At 46.3% G+C, this 18,165-nt stretch overlaps 2 protein-coding genes across 5 annotated transcripts in view; one reads left to right on the plus strand and one right to left on the minus strand.

Annotated features, from left to right (window-relative positions):
• The window catches only part of dact2 (dishevelled-binding antagonist of beta-catenin 2), a 249,936-nt gene that overhangs the window by 30,598 nt on the left and 201,173 nt on the right, over positions 1-18,165 (minus strand). The window lies entirely within an intron of this gene.
• The window catches only part of smoc2 (SPARC related modular calcium binding 2), a 35,524-nt gene continuing 18,373 nt past the window's right edge, over positions 1,015-18,165 (plus strand). For all 4 annotated transcript variants that reach the window (XM_080782330.1, XM_080782329.1, XM_080782332.1 and 1 more), the window contains exons 1-5: positions 1,015-1,738; positions 8,572-8,734; positions 11,671-11,777; positions 13,076-13,175; positions 14,353-14,397. In XM_080782330.1, the coding sequence (XP_080638456.1) occupies positions 1,664-1,738; positions 8,572-8,734; positions 11,671-11,777; positions 13,076-13,175; positions 14,353-14,397 (490 nt within the window). In that variant the 5' untranslated portion in view covers positions 1,015-1,663. The remainder of the gene's footprint in view (positions 1,739-8,571; positions 8,735-11,670; positions 11,778-13,075; positions 13,176-14,352; positions 14,398-18,165) is intronic.

Below are 18,165 nucleotides of genomic sequence, written 5' to 3' on the forward strand. Positions count from 1 at the left end.
CAAAGTAACGTGTTGACATAACACTATTGGTCATGGTCTACAAAAAATTAAGACATTAAAAAAAAAACTAAAATGCACCCCCTACTGAGGGTAAATAACATAACTCATCGAATTCTGCGTTTAAATACAACTTAAACGCTGCAAATAATATGTTTGAAGCGGAATGGTTAGCATGCCACGCCTCCCGAGGCACTGCTAGAGTAAGACCGTCTCCAATTGGCTGGCTGTTTCCAGAATGTATAATAATAACGTGCACCCGTTAAAACGGCTTTATAAATAAGACTATATTAATAGATGGATAGAGATAGCCGTCATAATTGTTTTTTTTAACGCGAATTTAGAAGTTAATTCCGTTCAATTCACGCCCCCCCCTCTCTCTCTCTCTCTCTCTCTCTAGTGCGTGTGACAGCCAAGAAAGAAGACAGTGGGATGTGATTACTTACAAATGCCAGTAGATGGGAGTATAGTGGCACAAACAAACGGACGGCCAGTGAGCTGTCATGCGCTCCAACAAGTCCAAGCTCTACACATTGAGTTTGTCCATAATAAGGATGTCTTTTTGTCTATGATTTATCAGATGAGTTAGTTCTTTATAAGGGGATAATTGTGGGAAAATGTGGTTATTCGTGTGTCACCACTGGTCACCAGTAGCCTACGGACCTGCTGTGCCCAATTAGGCCTATGATATATTTATTTCGTTACAACTCAGATGATTAGGTTATAATTTTATATGCAGGCTACCCGACTTTTTTCTTTTTCACAAAAGTTTTCGTGAGATATCATATAATGATCGTAGGCCTATTCTCTTTTCATTCCAATTTTTTCCACCTCCAAACCATTTTTGTGTTGTTTATTTATTATTAATTTATTATAGCCTAAGCCAAGCCCATAGGGGCCTACGGTTGGGTATACATAATTACATACACACATTGGTGTGCAATCTTCTCTCGCTTCGCGTCCGTCCGTGCGCGTGCGTGTGCAACGTGCATGCGCCGAGAAAGGGAGAGTTGAGCTTTATGAGATGGACTTGAAGGCTGTGCGCTGCTCAAAGCCCAGACTGCGTTCAACTTTCATCATACCCTCCCGAGTCGTCGGCATGTGTCTGATGATCCCTTCCACTGCCAAGCGAATTTCATACCCAGGCATTCTATAAAAAGGATTACTTGTTGTGGTCTGCGGAGGGAAGACAAGCGGGGAAAGAAAAGAAATACCTGTCGTGTTTGCCTTTGGCTACCAGCAGCAGACGTAGAGACTCCTTCAAAACGTATACCTACCTACCGGCAAGGAACTGCCTGCATCCGATAAGGGATCTAGTCCACAAAATACGAGGAGAGGGCGGGGGTGTGGAGTAAAAGAAGTCGAATTGGAGAGAAGCAGAAAGGGAGAGACGTTTAGGGAGGGGAAAGGTCAGGACACAGGGGGTTTATCCAGAAATAAGAGTTTCTACACAAACGTTTTGGTATAGAGTAGACCAAGGAAGGAGACGAAGTCCCCCCATGCAACAGGCTTTTCCACCACCGGAATTTTTAACGGAATACTCTGGATTTTTACATATTTTTAAACACACGCTGTTGTTTTGGGTGAAGGCAGCCAAGGCACCATAGTGTTGAATTTTCGACCGTGCGTAATTTGGAACGTATAATACTGCCCAGCCAGCGTCAGGATGCGCGTCTACTCGCTGTTGGTCGTTCTCTGCCTCCTGTGCGCCGGGCGCGCTCAGAAGTTCTCCGCTCTGACGGTAGGACAGTGGGTTTCAACCCTTTTCATTGCGAGGCGGCCCATGATTATTTATTCTGCATTTGAGCCATGGACGGACCACCATATTTCATGACATTTTGCTTCTCAGACCAAAAACTAAAGAATATTTTGTTGTTGTATAAGATTTAGTCCACAATTCCATGCTGTATTGATGTTGGTATCATTAAGGAGAGATAACAGGCAGATGTTGATCAAAATATTCTTCTACATTCTCTAATTGTGTAGACTTCTTAGAAATGAAGTAATGCAGGAGTTTATAACAATAATCTAACTCTTGATAATGTAAAATGAAACCAAATAGACACATTGGTTTCATTTTACGCTCTCAAGAGTTAAAGATGTAAAAGGGTCCATTTGGTTACCAACGCTCCATCATTTAGCGACCACCTGGAACCCCTTCCCTCAAGGATCACTGGTGGTCCCAGGACGGCTGGACCACTGGTTGAAATATAATTGTATATAGGCCTATAATGTTCCTGTACTCCTTTCTGACATTATTCTTTTATCAAACCCCATATTCATTTTTGAGTGTTTCTCCTTTCATGCAGCTTGTAAGCTTTACAGAAATAGAATAAAATAAGAGTTAAGTGAATATATATATATATATATATGTGTACACACACACACACACACACACACACACACACACACACACACACACACACACACACACACACACACACACACACACACACACACACACACACACACACACACACACACACCTTTTAATAATATTTGAGATATGTATTAGATATTTATATTTTTTGGTAATGTTTATGTCTCCCTCACCCCCACAAAGTTATAGCTGACATAATTCTGGATGGAACGACCAAATTCTGTGACAAGGTTTGTCTTGGCAAATCAAAGTTTCTGTGCTCTCCCTTTTTGCTGACAGAGCCTCGGTATGTCTGTCTGAGTCGTATGACAGTTCCAGATGGCAGGGCTGCTGCTTATCTCTGCTGGCTTGTTTAGGTGTTGATGGGCCTGTTAGCAGCATTATTCTGGAACTGCCTGCTTACCGGCCTGCTCGTCTTTCCGTGCTGTGCATGTTTGGTTGTGCCAGCAGCGCAGAGGCAAAGTATGCAGTCGTGGGTTCCATCCAATAGCTCTGATGACAATGCACTCTTTAGGGACTAGACTGCTATCATCAGCGGGTCTATTGTCTCCAAGTAATATGCTGTAAGCACAAAGGTCCTAGTGTAGCCTACTGGCAGCAGCAGTCAGTCAATCGATTTCTACCCAGAAGTCCCATGTTTAAGAGAAAGCAGAGTGCATCTTTGAGGCGGATGAAGGATATTTTATGGCTACAGTCAAGTGCACGTATGGTGCTAAGGGAGGAATGATAGAGTTCTGCAGAGCGGAGGCCGAAGTGGCTGAGGAATGCACACTGTCAGAGGCTTACCCTTGTGATTTAGAGGTTGATGTGACAGCCGCCGCCCCCAGCTCCGTTATTTATGGGCAGTGTGAAGATGCCTTAATATCCAATTGGAAACAAATGGCCATGAGTTGTTAACCTGGGGTTGAGGGGGTCACAGAAGCTCTATCCCTGTCGGCACTAAGAATTGTGGAATGTGGGAGGAAGTGTTGCATTGTGCAGGCGCACCTCTGCATGCATTCCCACTTCGATGCACTCACAGACACACAGACACACGCATGCGCATGCACACACACACACACACACACACACACACACACACACACACACACACACACACACACACACACACACACACACGCACGCACGCACGCGCACGCACGCACGCACGCACACGCACACACACACACACACACACACACACACACACACACACACACACACACACACACACACGCAATCACGTCGTACACACACACACGCGCACACAGTGATACGAGCAGAGATACGAGCAGAAATAAATAAGGCCTAGGTTTCTGAACTGAAGCTGTCCTAGGATGGTTTCAGGTTTGTGTATCCACAAAGATACAGTGGTGTTTCAAATGGGTGTGATGCACAACCCACTATACTGTGGATTTGACTGTATGAATGTACTGAATGCACACATCTTCTATCCTGTTAAATACATTTTCATCTACTGTCATATGGTGCCATTGGAGGCCATTGGGCTTTCTATACTGACGGGGATAACATGCAGATCACTGGATTTCTCCTTTATAGAGGCTTTGGGACTGATTGTTGGCTTTTGTTTCAATGACACAGGAGAGCTTGGGTTATGGTTATTTTGGAGAAACTGTTTCAATATGTCAGATATTTTGTGCATAGTTGAGGTTGAACAGGCCACTGAAAATATTGGAAACCTGCCTAGGTTATTCATTAGGCCGAATTTTTTCCATGGCTTATGAGAGTCTGGAATTGTTAGCAAAAAGAGATGGGGACAATGAGTGCCTCTTGTTCCAACCTGTTTTACATGCACTTTAGCACAATATATGGCCTCTATATTGCCGGCGCTTCTTTCATAAAGCTGTGCACCTGCACAGAGAATACATTTGCATCCTCCCATGACTATCAGTGGCCTTTCCTCACCACTGTTTCTTTCTTTTAAACGTCTTTAACAGCAATTAAACGCGTTTGCCTTTGATTGAGTTAATAGCCTGGTTAAAGGCTGTCACTTTCTTCCCTTTCCACCATGTTGGAAACTAATGATCCCCTTTGCATCCCAGCGTCCACGGAGGAAACTCCCGCCAAGGCCATTTAACACGTTTGCCACGGCTCTCAGCTGGGGCCCCCATTGACCCTTCAATGCCGTGGTGTGAGGGGCCTCACGGGGCGCTGGAAGAGGGGGCCTCTCAGTCCAGAAGGCCCTTATCGGCCCTCAATGCGCTCTCTGCTGGAGGCTCGCCTCCGCAGCACTCCATTCAGTCCCACAATGCTGCAGAGCCAGGGGGAGGTAATAGGATTTGATTTGTATGCCGGTTGGTCTTGGAAAAGGAGGGGAAAAGAAAAACTCTCCCTTACACTCCTTCTTCCTCCCCCTTCTCTTATTCTTTTGCCAACCTCTTATTGTATTATTTCAGCAGATGCATAAAGCATCTTTCAAGAAAGATCAAGCAAAGGATAAGAGAAGGGAGGAACAAAGAGAGAGAATGCAAAATGAGGGGAAGATGCACTGAAAGAGAGCAGAAAAAGGATTTCTGCCATAAATGGATTTAAGCCACAATATGTGTCCTGTCCTGTCTTGCGTGGGTCCTTCTTCTCCCTCTAGCTGAAGACAGACAGTAAATCAGCAGCAGAAACTTGCACTGGATGGGTCCAGGGCAGTGGGCCATCCATCACTCCGTGCCCTGGTTGCTGTGGGTGCACAATTGCGGTGTCAGTGAGTTTAGAATGAGACATCAGGGGAGTGACGGGGCTGTGCCGCAGCCTTGCACATCCATCACTTCAGGTTTTAGTATCATTACGGTAATTATCAGAACATGGAGGGATGATTTTCAGTAAAAGTGGTGGTATTAGGCCTTGTTTGTTTGTGTGTTTCGTCAGAGCAGGGCGGTAGAGTATCTGCTATCCATCTGTATCTGCTATCCAACCAATCCCGTGTTTCAATTGATGATGTGTTATCTTCGATGGGCAATGCAGTCGTACAATGAATGAAGGCTATCAAAATCTGCAACAGGGATTGCGCTGTTCGATGAAAGCACCAAGCATAGCCTCTCTAGTGTATTCCTTTCACTATTTTGTTCAACCTGCTACCCCTGTGGCAAAGTGCAAAGTGTGAAATAAATAGCACTTTATATCTGCTGCCATTTGCCCGTCTCTCTCAGGGCAGAATGGGTGGCTGATTTCATGGCTAACTGTGATTTGGATGCTTCATTCTGGGAGCTGTGTGGCATTCTGCGGCGTTTGGCACTCTGCTGCGCGTTGTATACTGTAGACGTCTAGCGAGATGCTGCGCTGCTGAATGGCCGTGTTTGGGTTGTCAGTCTGTTGGCTGGCCGCGACAGAGAGTGATAATAGCGGTGTGGTGTGAGCACTAAGGGTGGTCAGTGAGGGATGTGGCAATGGCAGGGGGACGCAGGCCGACCGCCAAGCGTCATTGGACACACTTACACATTATCGGAGCTGATCGTGGCCTGGCAGGGCTCTGGTATTCTGCGGAAACAATTTTCTGAGCAGTCCATCATGTCTGCTGGCCTCAAATGGGACGGGGTGAGCTGTGAAAGACGGGGTGAAGGGTGACGAGAGGTCACCAGACTCGCCACCACAGAGGGATGTCCAGACTTGGGTGGGAGGACAGAGGGAGAGTCTGTGTCTATGTGGGACACTGTCAGTCAGAAGCAGCGATGCGCACAATCTCTGAAGCTGAGAGACGTTGACAAGGAGGAACGAGGCTGGGATGTTAAACCCTCAGCCCCCTTTAATGCCAGAGGGGCTGAGAACTGGGCAATGAAATAACAGGTGTTTTCAGCTAACAGCCTGAATATCGCATTGGGACTCACTCATGACTCCCAAACTCAGGACAGTAAGGACTCCATCACCTCTCTGTCTGGCAGACACTCTTTTTTTTGGTATTCATTCAAACCAAACAGTGGTTTCTCTCTCTTCCGATGTGTTCCAACGGGCCTCTCCTCTCTGATTCCTCTGGGGAAGAGTTATGAGTAGGGCTGACAGGAGCCCGACCATGCACGCACACGCACACGTGCACACGCACACGCACACACACACACACACACACACACACACACACACACACACACACACACACACACACACACACACACACACACACACACACACACATACACACACACACACACACACACCACCGGCCCAGGGCGTTGCCGCTGTCCCAGCCAACCCTCTTCCAGGTGCAACAAGACCCAGGCAGCCAGCCCTGCAGCCCTGCTCCTCTCAATGAATGCAGGGCTGGGGGCTTGTAGGGTTTGGGTTGTGGTGGGGTATGGGGTCTGCATGTTGAAGGAGATGGGGGGGAGGCACTACCCATCCCTCACTCCATTTGTAAGATGTCAGACACAGCTAATTTTTTTTATTGGTGATAATCCCGCCCCTCTGCTTGGATGATATGTCTCTCTCTTTTCTCTCTGTATGTAGCCTTGCCCTGTCATTTAATAACTTACAATGGATTTATATGGCCTACCTTTGAGAGGGGGCTTTGATTCTCTGCCTTTTTGATTTTTGTGCGTGCGTGCGTGCGTGCGCGCGTGTGTGTGATGGAGACAGCGAGAGAGAGAGAGAGAGCGTGTACATATTGTACTGTATGCACATACCGTACTTACATGTACTTAAATTACATACATGTGTATATATCTGTGAACAGTTGAAAGAAAAGGCATTCAGGGCTGTTGTCTTAGACGCAGCATACATGCATCACTGAAAGCACACCAACAAAGAGGTAGCCTACAAAACAAGACATGGGAAACTGAACAAAGAAAATCCATGCATGCAAATATTGTCATTTCTAAAGCACAAAAGGAGTGTGAGAGGACAGTTAAGTCTATATAGACAAACTATTCACTCAGAGAGAAAACAGCACCTGTGTGTGTGTGTGACTTACGGATAGAAAGACTACACAAAAACGGGTGGCCTCAAGCGGTTGCCGTCTATACTTCTCATCATTCATTACTTATTATTTCAGACAATTGCATGAATCATGCAAACATTATGAAAACCCCACACTCATTACTGTAGCAGCAGCACCAAACCCCTGACATCTCGAGTATTCAAGCAGCTATTTCATTCAGCCCTTTTCATTCATTGTAGCAGTCACAGCTTGCTGTCCGCCCCCGTGGCGAGGGCTGGGGGATTCATACCGCCGCGGCAGATATACAATGGCGGCATTGACACAGGTGATCCGATGCGTTAACCCCGGGAGTCTGCATCCTTGTTTCTTTTTTTTCCAATGGTTGAGTAAAACATACTCCAGAGCGATTCCAGGTGAATGCCTATACACAGGTGTCGACTCAGCACGGACAAAAGGAGGGAGGAAGCATCACTCAAGTCTTATCCATACTCCTCCTCCTCTGCCCCCTCTCTTAACCCGGGACAAGACACGGCACGGCACAGCTCCCTGACGGACTGACAGTCGCTATTAAAACCATACCTAACCCCACTGAACCTGAAAATAAATGTAAAAATATAGATTTTCAACTGAAAATGCAACTATAGGGACACGGTTGTATAGGATGAAGCATACATGAGGCTTTAGGCAGTTATAACAGTAGCCTGGCATGGCCAGACAAATATCACTGCGTAGATATTAGTCTGTAACTTCGGTGTTGAGGTTTTATTTCCAAGGGGAGGTTACAACAAACAGGTTCCAATGTCACAGCAAAAAAACTTCACTGATTGATTCACAACTCTGGGTTGAGGGAAATATAATTCAAATCGAGGAGTGCCAGACCAACCTCCCCCAGAGATGTTTTCCCCAGGCTATTATAACGGCACTGCTCCACCCTAGTGTCTCTGGTTGTTTATCAATATGTTATATTAGGCCCTCTATAACATATTTATGGGAGGATGTTATGCCGGCTTTAGCACCTCTGATACAGGGGTCCAGAAAGGAACTCAATATGAGCTGTAGCAATGGACAGCCTGTCCCGTAGGGCGTGGGCTGACTTTTTGGAATATTGGCAAATGTTTTAAAAAGGCATTTGCCCCTACATGAGCTCCAATCACACCCTGTATTTACTTCATAAATCCCTCCAGAATCACACCTGCTGTGGGGAGATTAAACCGTTTGAGTGCAGAGTTCATTGATTCAGGGAAATGTTTCATTAAACATAATCTTCTTCCCCCACTCATCCCCTATATGGGTTGTCTTTCTCACTGTTTTTTTTTTGTTTTTGTTACTGTTGCAGTTTCTGCGGGTGGATCAGGACAAAGAGTGTAACATGGAATGCAGCGGGGGTCCTCGGAAACCTCTGTGTGCCTCAGACGGTCGGACCTTCACATCACGCTGCGAGTTCCTCCGTGCCAAGTGCCGCGACCCCCAGCTGGAGGTCATCCGAGGGCCATGCAAAGGTCAGGTCATGAGTCACGCTTCAGCGCCGCCTGATACTCTCAAATGCGGCGGAGGGTTCACAGCAGAAACTTCTGTGTTAAATTCATTTCAGCATAATTGATTCTTTTAGCCCTGGGAGGGTGACTGGGGTTGACACATTTCATAGAGCGAAGAAAGAGTTTTTCTTTTGCCATAATGCTCATACTGCTGCACTATAATCTATAGGCCTACAATTAATACAGTTTATTGACTTCAGTATTTAATTATATCAGATATTTTTTTACCATCAGCCATTGTTTACTTATTTATTTTTCCTCTGCTCAACTGTCCTTTTCTTTCCATTGCAACACAGTGCAGCACCCAGGGAGTCCACAACATCCTTATTGATTAGAAATGGTGGCTTGTATGGCCTCGGGTGAAATAAAATGAATTATGCAGCAGTGCAATGTCAAGGGGGTTGGGGGGGTGCACTTGAATGAAACATCTTGACAAGAATTAATGTGCTGATGGTCACCATATATCATACATTCATAGTGGACGAGGAAGCCTGCATGTGCATGTGACGAGTGGAGGGTTCGACATGAAAAGCCTTAATGTGACATGAGGCAATAAGGTCAGGGCGGCTCACAAACTCCCTCATTGTTGCTATTGCTGGAAGGAAGAAGAACCCATACACCCCCCCCCCCCCCCCTACCCCTTCCCACCTCCGCCCCACTCACTAAACTCCATATACCACTACTTCAACCGCTCTACAGACTGGAGACAATGACCCATTCTTACCCATTACAATATTAGATCACTAATAGGGGGAATGAGAGAGAGAGAGAGAGAGAGAGTGTGTGTGTTCAGGGCCCCGCTGAATGAGAACTCTCATATGATGGAAAAAAACATTCTGCAATTGTGTGCCCATACTGGGTCTCTATGGCAACGTCTTGAAGCTGGACATCTGGATGTGGTGGACAGACAGTGCAGGGAGAGAGAGAGAGAGAGAGAGAGAGAGAGAGAGAATGGAGGATTCCAGCTATGAAGCTGAAAGGGACTAGAGTCCATGAAAGTCGTATTGAATGCGTCAATAACGTTGGGTCTGGGAGTCTGCCCCAGACGCCCCGTCCCCCCGTCCCCCCCGTCCCCGCAACTCCTCAATTCAGGAAGGCTGCGGGGGCGGGGTGGGAGCTAGGGGAGGATTGGGGTCTGGGGTGTGGGAATGGGGGGGTCGATCAAGGGGTTTCTCGAGTCGACAGCCGAAATAACCGCGAGGAACGGTACTTTGCCGTAAAGCACAGGGATGGGTTTGTGTTTAAGGATGGCGAGGCTGGCACCACATTTGTTTTCTATCATTGGACTCATATGATTCAAGTGTCCTGTCATTTTTTCCAGGCTGCTTCTTTTTTTGGTTGCAGCCCCCCTCTGGAGAAGGACGATGCACGAGGTTTTCCATTGCGGCTAACATTAGAGATCCCTGTTTCCCTCCTCCGTGAATATTGAGCGTCTTACCCTCTCTCTCCACACCAGTGACAATGACACACACATGCACACACACACACACACACACACACACACACACACACACACACACGCACGTACGCATGCATACACATTAGACTGAGAGAAACCAGCAATGCCTTCCATTCCCCGCCTGACTCTAATGGACACTCTACCGCGGGCTAACGCCAGTGACACAGAGCCTCCCTCACCAGACTGGTGAATTTCTTTATATTTATTTACTTACCATGAGTCATTGTTTTAATTTGATTTGGCCGTGCCAGCCAGACAGGCATATAGTGTCGCGTCGGCCAAATAGCGTGCCTCTCGAAGTTACCGTCAAGTGTCCCATCGCTGTCCGCCATCTCCTGAGAGGTTGCACAGCTGGCTGCGGTGTGGCACAGTGAGATGAAGCAAGCGGATCTGGACAGTGAAGACGATCCATGGCTCTGCCCGGGAGACGCAATGCCAGGAAAGAAAGGGCCTCGGCTATGCAGAGGTGAAAAGTGCCATGACCCACTTTTATAACCTCAGAGGACAGAATACGCACGACGATAGAGAAGACGAAGATTAGGGAGAGAGAGTGGGGCACACACACACGCACGCACGCACGCACGCACGCACGCACGCACGCACGCACGCACGCACGCACGCACGCACACACACACACACACACACACACACACACACACACACACACACACACACACACACACACACACACACAGAGAGAGAGATGGTGTGTGTGTGTGTGTGTGTGTGTGTGTGTGTGTGTGTGTGTGTGTGTGTGTGTGTGTGTGTGTGTGTGTGTTGGGGAAGGGGGGGGGGTCAGGTCTCAGCCCAGGCCGTTTTCCCCGTGCATCAGCCCTTTCCTTGGATGAGTGGAATGTTCTCCAGGAGAGTGCGAGCTGCCTAGCACAGTAATGGATTTACCACTTGGCCAGTGGGCTGCATGCACAGTGCGGCCTTGACTGATTTGCTCCTAATAAGACTGGGGTGTTGGTTCTATTCCCAGCCACAGAAGCATCCGCCACTTCCGATCAGTCTTGAATTGTTTCCCTTCTGTCTCTGTCCCTTCCCTGCATGGCTGCCTTTCCCCCCCCTTTCATTGCTCTGCTCTTTCAACTTCAGCATCTCAGTCTGACCTGAAGTTCACTATTAAGTTAGACTTTATTGTTCCCTGTGGGGAAATGTTGTCCATTGCATTTGACCCATCCTAACTATAATAAGCTGTGGGCCGCCATTGAGCAGCGCCCATTGGGACTAGCTCCAGCTCTAAGGCCAGTGCCTTGCATGTCTTGGTGTGGCAGAAACCCCAAACAGAGGATATCATGCATAGGCCTGTAAAGCAACACCAATGAGCCGCTGTGCCACCCTTCTTTCTTCTTGTTGAGCAATGTGAAATAATAGTGATTTGGGTTAAGGATTGGATTATGAGTTGCTGAATATTTGAGTGATTTGTGCTCCTCCTCAGACACATCCAGGTGCGTGGCAGAGAAGAAGTACACAGAGCAGCAGGCCAAGAAGCTCTTCCCTCAGGTCTTTGTGCCTGTATGCAACCCTGATGGAACATACAGTGAGGTAACACAAACACACCATCGCTCATACACTCTTTCTCTATGGAATATCACTTACATGCACCGTCAAGCAGGGGTGAGCTGACGGTAGGGCTGTCCGGTGCGGCGCCCATGGTTTGAGTCATTCGTGGTTTTCGCACCTGCTAAGTAGCCTACTATACTGTAGGTGTCATGTTCTATCTGAAGTAGTCTAAACTCTATTAGTAGCCTACTAATAAGAGTTGGATAACAGTGGCTGATGGATTCATGAACTAATTAAATTACAGAGATGACGTTTGCAAAGGTAAATGTACTAACGTTCAATTATTGAATCGGTGATTGCGTGCGAGCGCGAGCGACATAGCTACACTAGTTAAAAAATCTACAGCACATTCCTGCCATCAAGGTCACATGAACAACAATGGGGAGTATTGTCTGTCCTCAGGTAAAGGGATTGTTTTTTTACTGCTTCACCCAGCTGAAGGCTGCTCAGATGGCTCCGAAGAGGGTGAGCTATTATTCAGGGACACCTGGATGAGCTGGCAGTATAGAAGCTCTCTACTCTAGCCACTCAGCTGGCCACTCAAAATAAATATTATAATGTATAGTATTTCAGATAATATGTTATATTGTCAAACTAGACAGACTATAGTTGGGGACCACGTATATTGGATCCAAGCTGTGAATGCATGCCCCACCGATGCAATACACATTGTACCCGTTAATACAGTATAGTAGTAGTAACATTCTAATACTAGTCATTCAGCTACTAATATAGCCTGAAGTCATTAAAGCGGGTTGTTGTCACGGAAGCGGTCGACAGCGAGACGTCAGGCCATGAAGTATGGCGCACAGAGCATTAGAGTAGAGTTAGTACATCATTAACAATATAAGAAAGGAGGTATCTAGAGACAGGCTTTAGACTCAAACGTGACAAGCTCCGTTCCCTCCCCAGCTCCTAAGAAGAAATACAGATCCTTAGGCTATAAGGCCTCCCCGAATACGAGCCCTTATAGACTCCTCTGACGGTCCCCTATATGTATAGGAGATCTCGGGATACTATGAGATACACACGTCATGTTTGCATGTTTGGAATTGTAAAAGCTAAATAATACATAAATATTCGGATATCAACCTGCGGGCCACATTAAGTGAAGGTGGCCGCCAGTTGCTCATGTATGATCTGCGACACACTCGCCAACTTTGAAGTCAATCGGTCAGACGGTGCCAGAGTTCTGCCCAGGACAGGCAAACAGACAGACAGACAGACAAACACACACACATATTCTGTGAATTTATACACCTGTGTTCTGTGTCTATCAGGTACAGTGCCACAGCTACACTGGATACTGCTGGTGCGTTACGCCAAATGGCCGGCCTATCAGTGGCTCAGCGGTGGCCAATAAAAAACCTCGGTGCCAAGGTATGCACAACCTATCTTGTAAAAGTATTGATGTCATTAGTAGATCTAGCTTATCATCTCTGTGTCATGTATGATTCATCATAGTCTTTGATACTTTTATACTTTGTTATTCTTTAAAACTGAAAGCTTTTGCGTGTGTGCACAGAAAAGTCCTCATTCATGATTTATCCATTTGTAACCCAGAGAGTGTACAAAACGTACACTCACACACATTAAGAAGTTACAAGTCTACTTGGTTACCTTTAGTTTTTTACTTTGTACACTCTCCGAGTTAATGTAATACAGGATATTACTGTGTGTGTGTGTGTGTGTGTGTGTGTGTGTGTGTGTGTGTGTGTGTGTGTGCGTGCATGCGTGCCGTGAACAACATGCTTTATTGAAATTTTGTTGAGCAATGATGATAGAGCAAATTCACTGCAGTGGCCGGTCACACATTCCTCTGGATGTTCATATTTGTGGGGTACAGAATCCGTTGCCCTGTGGGAAATTGGTCAGCAAGTGGACCTCGGAGACTGTGTTGCTCAAGGCATTGGGGCTGTGATGTAAATAAGCCCAGTAGAAAATCCCTCTCACTGAGTTGAGCAACAAAGTTTTAACCACTTAAACCCTCTAGACTTAGTGAAACAGACCCGAGTTGGCTCTGTACTTGGACCGTTTCCCCCCCCGTCCACACACTAATCTCTTTGGCAAAAATGGCTGATCTACAAGCCTACAACGCGTCACAATGTGACGTGTTGTGGGTTTGTATATCTGCTATTTTTGGCTAACATTTCCCCAGAATATGGATGCTGGGGTTCAAGTGGTTAAATGATGAGGAATGTGAGCGTAGAGAGACCGGTGTCTGCCAAACAATCAAATAACCAATGCCACATGTCCAACTCTGTGTAACTGTGAGACTGACTTGGAAGCTGTTGCTATCTAGTTTGCTACAGAAATAGTGTCAGTGGTAGTAGGAATAACTATTCACGTACGTAACAGAAAATACAACACAACAGTGACATTCCTTTCTTGCTATAGCTTTGCTTGTTAGCTATGTTATCTCACAAAAGTGCCCAAGAGCAATTAAGAGCAGTGCAGTGCATATGTGAGTAATCTTTTGTCTAATTAATTATGATAATGTATACTGTACATGTGCTGGGGTAAAATGAACCACTAACACCTAAACACCACTTTGTAGGATCAAAACAAGAGAGATCCAGCACAAGGGAACCAGGAAAAGCAGGTGAGCACTTTGAAGAAAAGATTTAAATTAAATCTGTCTGCAATACGTGTGTGTGTGTGTGTGTGTGTGTGTGTGTGTGTGTGTGTGTGTGTGTGTGTGCGTGCGTGTGTGTCTGTGTGTGTGTGTGTGTGTGTGTGTGTGTGCGTGGCGGGCGTGTAGAAGTGTGTGCACGCACATGTGCCTACATGCAATCGTGCCCAATGCCCAGTGCGCACACACATACGTATGCCTGTCTGTGTTTGCTTGCACCTGTGTTGGTGGTGAATGTGCATGAAGAGCAGTGTGGCTCACCTGTTAAGGCTTGCCGCTCCAATATTTTGTCAATTGAGAGAGAAAGAGCAGCCCCGGGGGCTGATATGAAAAGCAGTCTGTTACTGGATATGATTCAGAGGAGAGAGGCTATGGCGAGCATTCGCACGCACACACGCAAGCACGCATCGCACGCACGCACGCACGCACGCACACACGCACGCACGCACGCACGGTATAAGTATAGCAGCGTCTCCGCCATACAGTATGTGGCAGCTGCCAATTATAGCAGAGACACTACAATACTTTGCCAGCCTTTTTGCCTCCTTTTTGGGCATCCCAAGTTGTTGGAACCCTCTACCAACCAGTCTGTGCATATGCCCTAGGCTGCCAAATATAAAGACAAAAAGCCTGCACGTTGCACCTATAGCCCAGCTCTGAGATGGTATGCAGAAGTGGTTGGTATTTAATGACCTTGGTCATAAAGGCTTCCTCTAGGCTGTGGTCAAAGGTGCAGGCCATCTCTAATACACAGACACTTCTCTGGACTGTTCATCAACCACAACATCTGGTGTATTAGTTGTCAAAGATGTAAAGATGTCTGGGTTATCACAGAGTTGAAACATGGATGGAATGACACAGGAATGTTTGTACATTCTCACTGAGGATGCATGATGTACGCACTACGCACGCACGCACGCACGCACGCACGCACGCACGCACACACGCACACACGCACACACACACACACACACACACACACACACACACACACACACACACACACACACACACACACACACACACACACACACACACACACACACACACACACACACACACACACACACACACACACTGCTTCTCATGCTCTGTCTCTTGCCAGAGAAGCTTCACAAAGTTCACACATGGGCGTCATGCACCGAAAACAGCAGATTTACAAGCTCACAAGATGTACAGGCTCCCGACGCGTTGTGGGCTTGCGGATATGCTATTTTCAACACGCGTCGCCCGTCATATGACAGCCTACATTATGCAGCACAGTCAAAGGATATACATTTATCACATACTGGTTCTCTAACACAAATCTGTCTTTTTTTCCCTCCACCACATGATCTCTCTTTCAGCGGAAATTGTTTTCAGATAAGAGGAAGCACTAACGTTCATTCTCTGTTCCACACTGTGTCTGTCATTCTCCCCCCCACTGTCATGGATGAGTGACTGTCTCTCTTCTAGCTATAGAATCTCTAAGCTCTACTGGGGTTGCTGCTCCAATAACTATACCATGCCCTCATCTTTTTGCAGAGCACAGTCATTTGGGAGGTTCCGATTGATTCCAGGCCTTGTGTCGTTCTGTGGGTCTGTGCATGCATGCGTGTGTGTGTGTGTGTGTGTGTGGGGTATGTTTGCGACATTTGGGTTATTTCTCTCTGTGTGACATTCATGTCGGCTCCTCCCTCACTGTAAACAAACTGGGGTTTAGAAGTCTGCCTGAGCCTTGCCAGCTCGTTACACATAGATCAACTGGGAATGCAACATTTTGTGTCCAAACGCTCAAAGAGATGGAGAGTGAAGGGTGGTGGAAGTAAGAGAGAGAGAGAGATAGATAGAGAGAGAGAGAGAGAGAGAGAGAGAGAGAGAGAGAGAGAGAGAGAGAGGCTTGTGGTTCAATCTGAGCTGCTTGGATAAACAGTGTGGTGAAAAACAAAATCAACTGTACATGTGTGGTGGTGTCCCTCCCAGCAGTTCTGCAAATACAAAGTGATTGCACTGATGCTTTGGTTCAGTAGACCAACTTCTCAGACATATTTTGGCTAAGGTCACTCCTGTAAATAACCTTTTCATCCACCGCACTGGCGCACCCCCACATTGTTACTTTATAGCACCTTTTTGTCGTATTAACGGTATACGTATATGCAAATCTTTCCCCCCCAAAGATACAGTATGTCAGGGAGGAAAACTGGAGAGAATATTTGTTAATATTAGGACAAATTAGGACGGGTCCATTTGGTTCCATGTGTACACTCTCAGAGTTAAATTAACATTGATTTTACAATATAAATGGTCTCAGAGATAGAAATGCCATTACATGCGGGGTCCGCATGTCAAACTGGGGGTTCTTGAAATTAAACGGGTTGAGAATCACTGCTAGAACCGTAAACATCTTCTCTTATGGCATATCTTTTCAAATGGGGGTCCGCAAGCTAATTAGTGTCAATTTGGGGGTCCTTGACATGAATGAAAAGGTTTGGGAACTACTGCTATAGACGTTTAAGAAAGTATTTATTTAAAGACGTGTAAGCCTCGGACAAAGCCAACTCGAATGGTGACAACTCAATAAATAATTAAAATTGGGCCAAACATATAATTAGTACGAAGAAAAAAAGGGTACAACACATTTTTTGTTTTTTGTCTACTATTTTGAATAGTTCAAATACAAGCTCACGACGTGGCTAGTTGAACTATTTTAAAATGTTTTTCAAGATAGTAACATTTATGGCAAAGACATTTAGGAATAAAGGGTAAGGCGCGCCCAAGATAGGGTCACTTGGTGTAATGTAGGCTGAAAAAGAACGCACCAAATAGAGTTGAACTCGGGTCCGTTTTAAGTATCAGAGAATGAGATCCATGATGTCATCAATATTGGCCAGCAACTCCACATCTGAAATCAAACCTCAAACCCATAGATCTCCATATATGGATATATGTCAGAACCATGTTGATCCTTCCTCTTCGATGTCTCCCTTTTGACTGATACCTGTCCATTCAAACTTTAGACGGGCATGCACCAAAGTTATTAGTGCAGCCGGCAAAAACTAGCCAGCGCTTACCCAGCAGTCTGCCGTCAACGAGGCGGATGCGTGAACGTGACCTCAACCTTGTAGTAGACAGACACTCATCCCTCCTATAGGTGTGTCCTTCTGTCATATCAGCAGGATAACGGCACGTCACGTCATCGAACACCAAGCTCGTCTGATCCACGCACATGCTTGTTCACGTGTCAGTCATGATGGATTCATTGGCATTTTGACAACATCTGTGACTGAAGAATGACAGCGCATGCATCAAATAGCACGACGACGCCCTCCTGGCATATGTTTAAAGAGGTGTTACAAAGATTGAGCCAAAGATTGACCATTAGCGGTACGTCATAAGTTTAAAAAAAGAAATGCCACGTCCGTGTCTTCACAGCGAGTCAGTCGCATTGGGTGGCTGTTTATCTATTTTCCTACGGAGGTGGTTTGAGCAGATACATGGCAGGCATTACAAACAACAATTCGTTGAATTAAATTAGCCCTGGCTTCTTGATGGCGGTTTGCATTGGAAAGGCAAAGATTTTAGTTCAGGGCTGCATCTTGATCCCTGCTTGTGGAAGCACTCAGCAGGGTCTCCAGTGACGCCTTGAATTGAAGTGCATTAAGGGATCTGTGAGCAGACTGTTTGACCCTCACTGAGGTTAACCACACCTGTGGCCGTGGGTTTGTACAGTAAAGCAGCCCAGGCCCTCCAACCCTCTCT

Source organism: Protomyctophum bolini, assembly GCF_963924005.1.
Source record: "Protomyctophum bolini genome assembly, chromosome: 14".
Lineage (NCBI taxonomy): Eukaryota > Metazoa > Chordata > Actinopteri > Myctophiformes > Myctophidae > Protomyctophum > Protomyctophum bolini.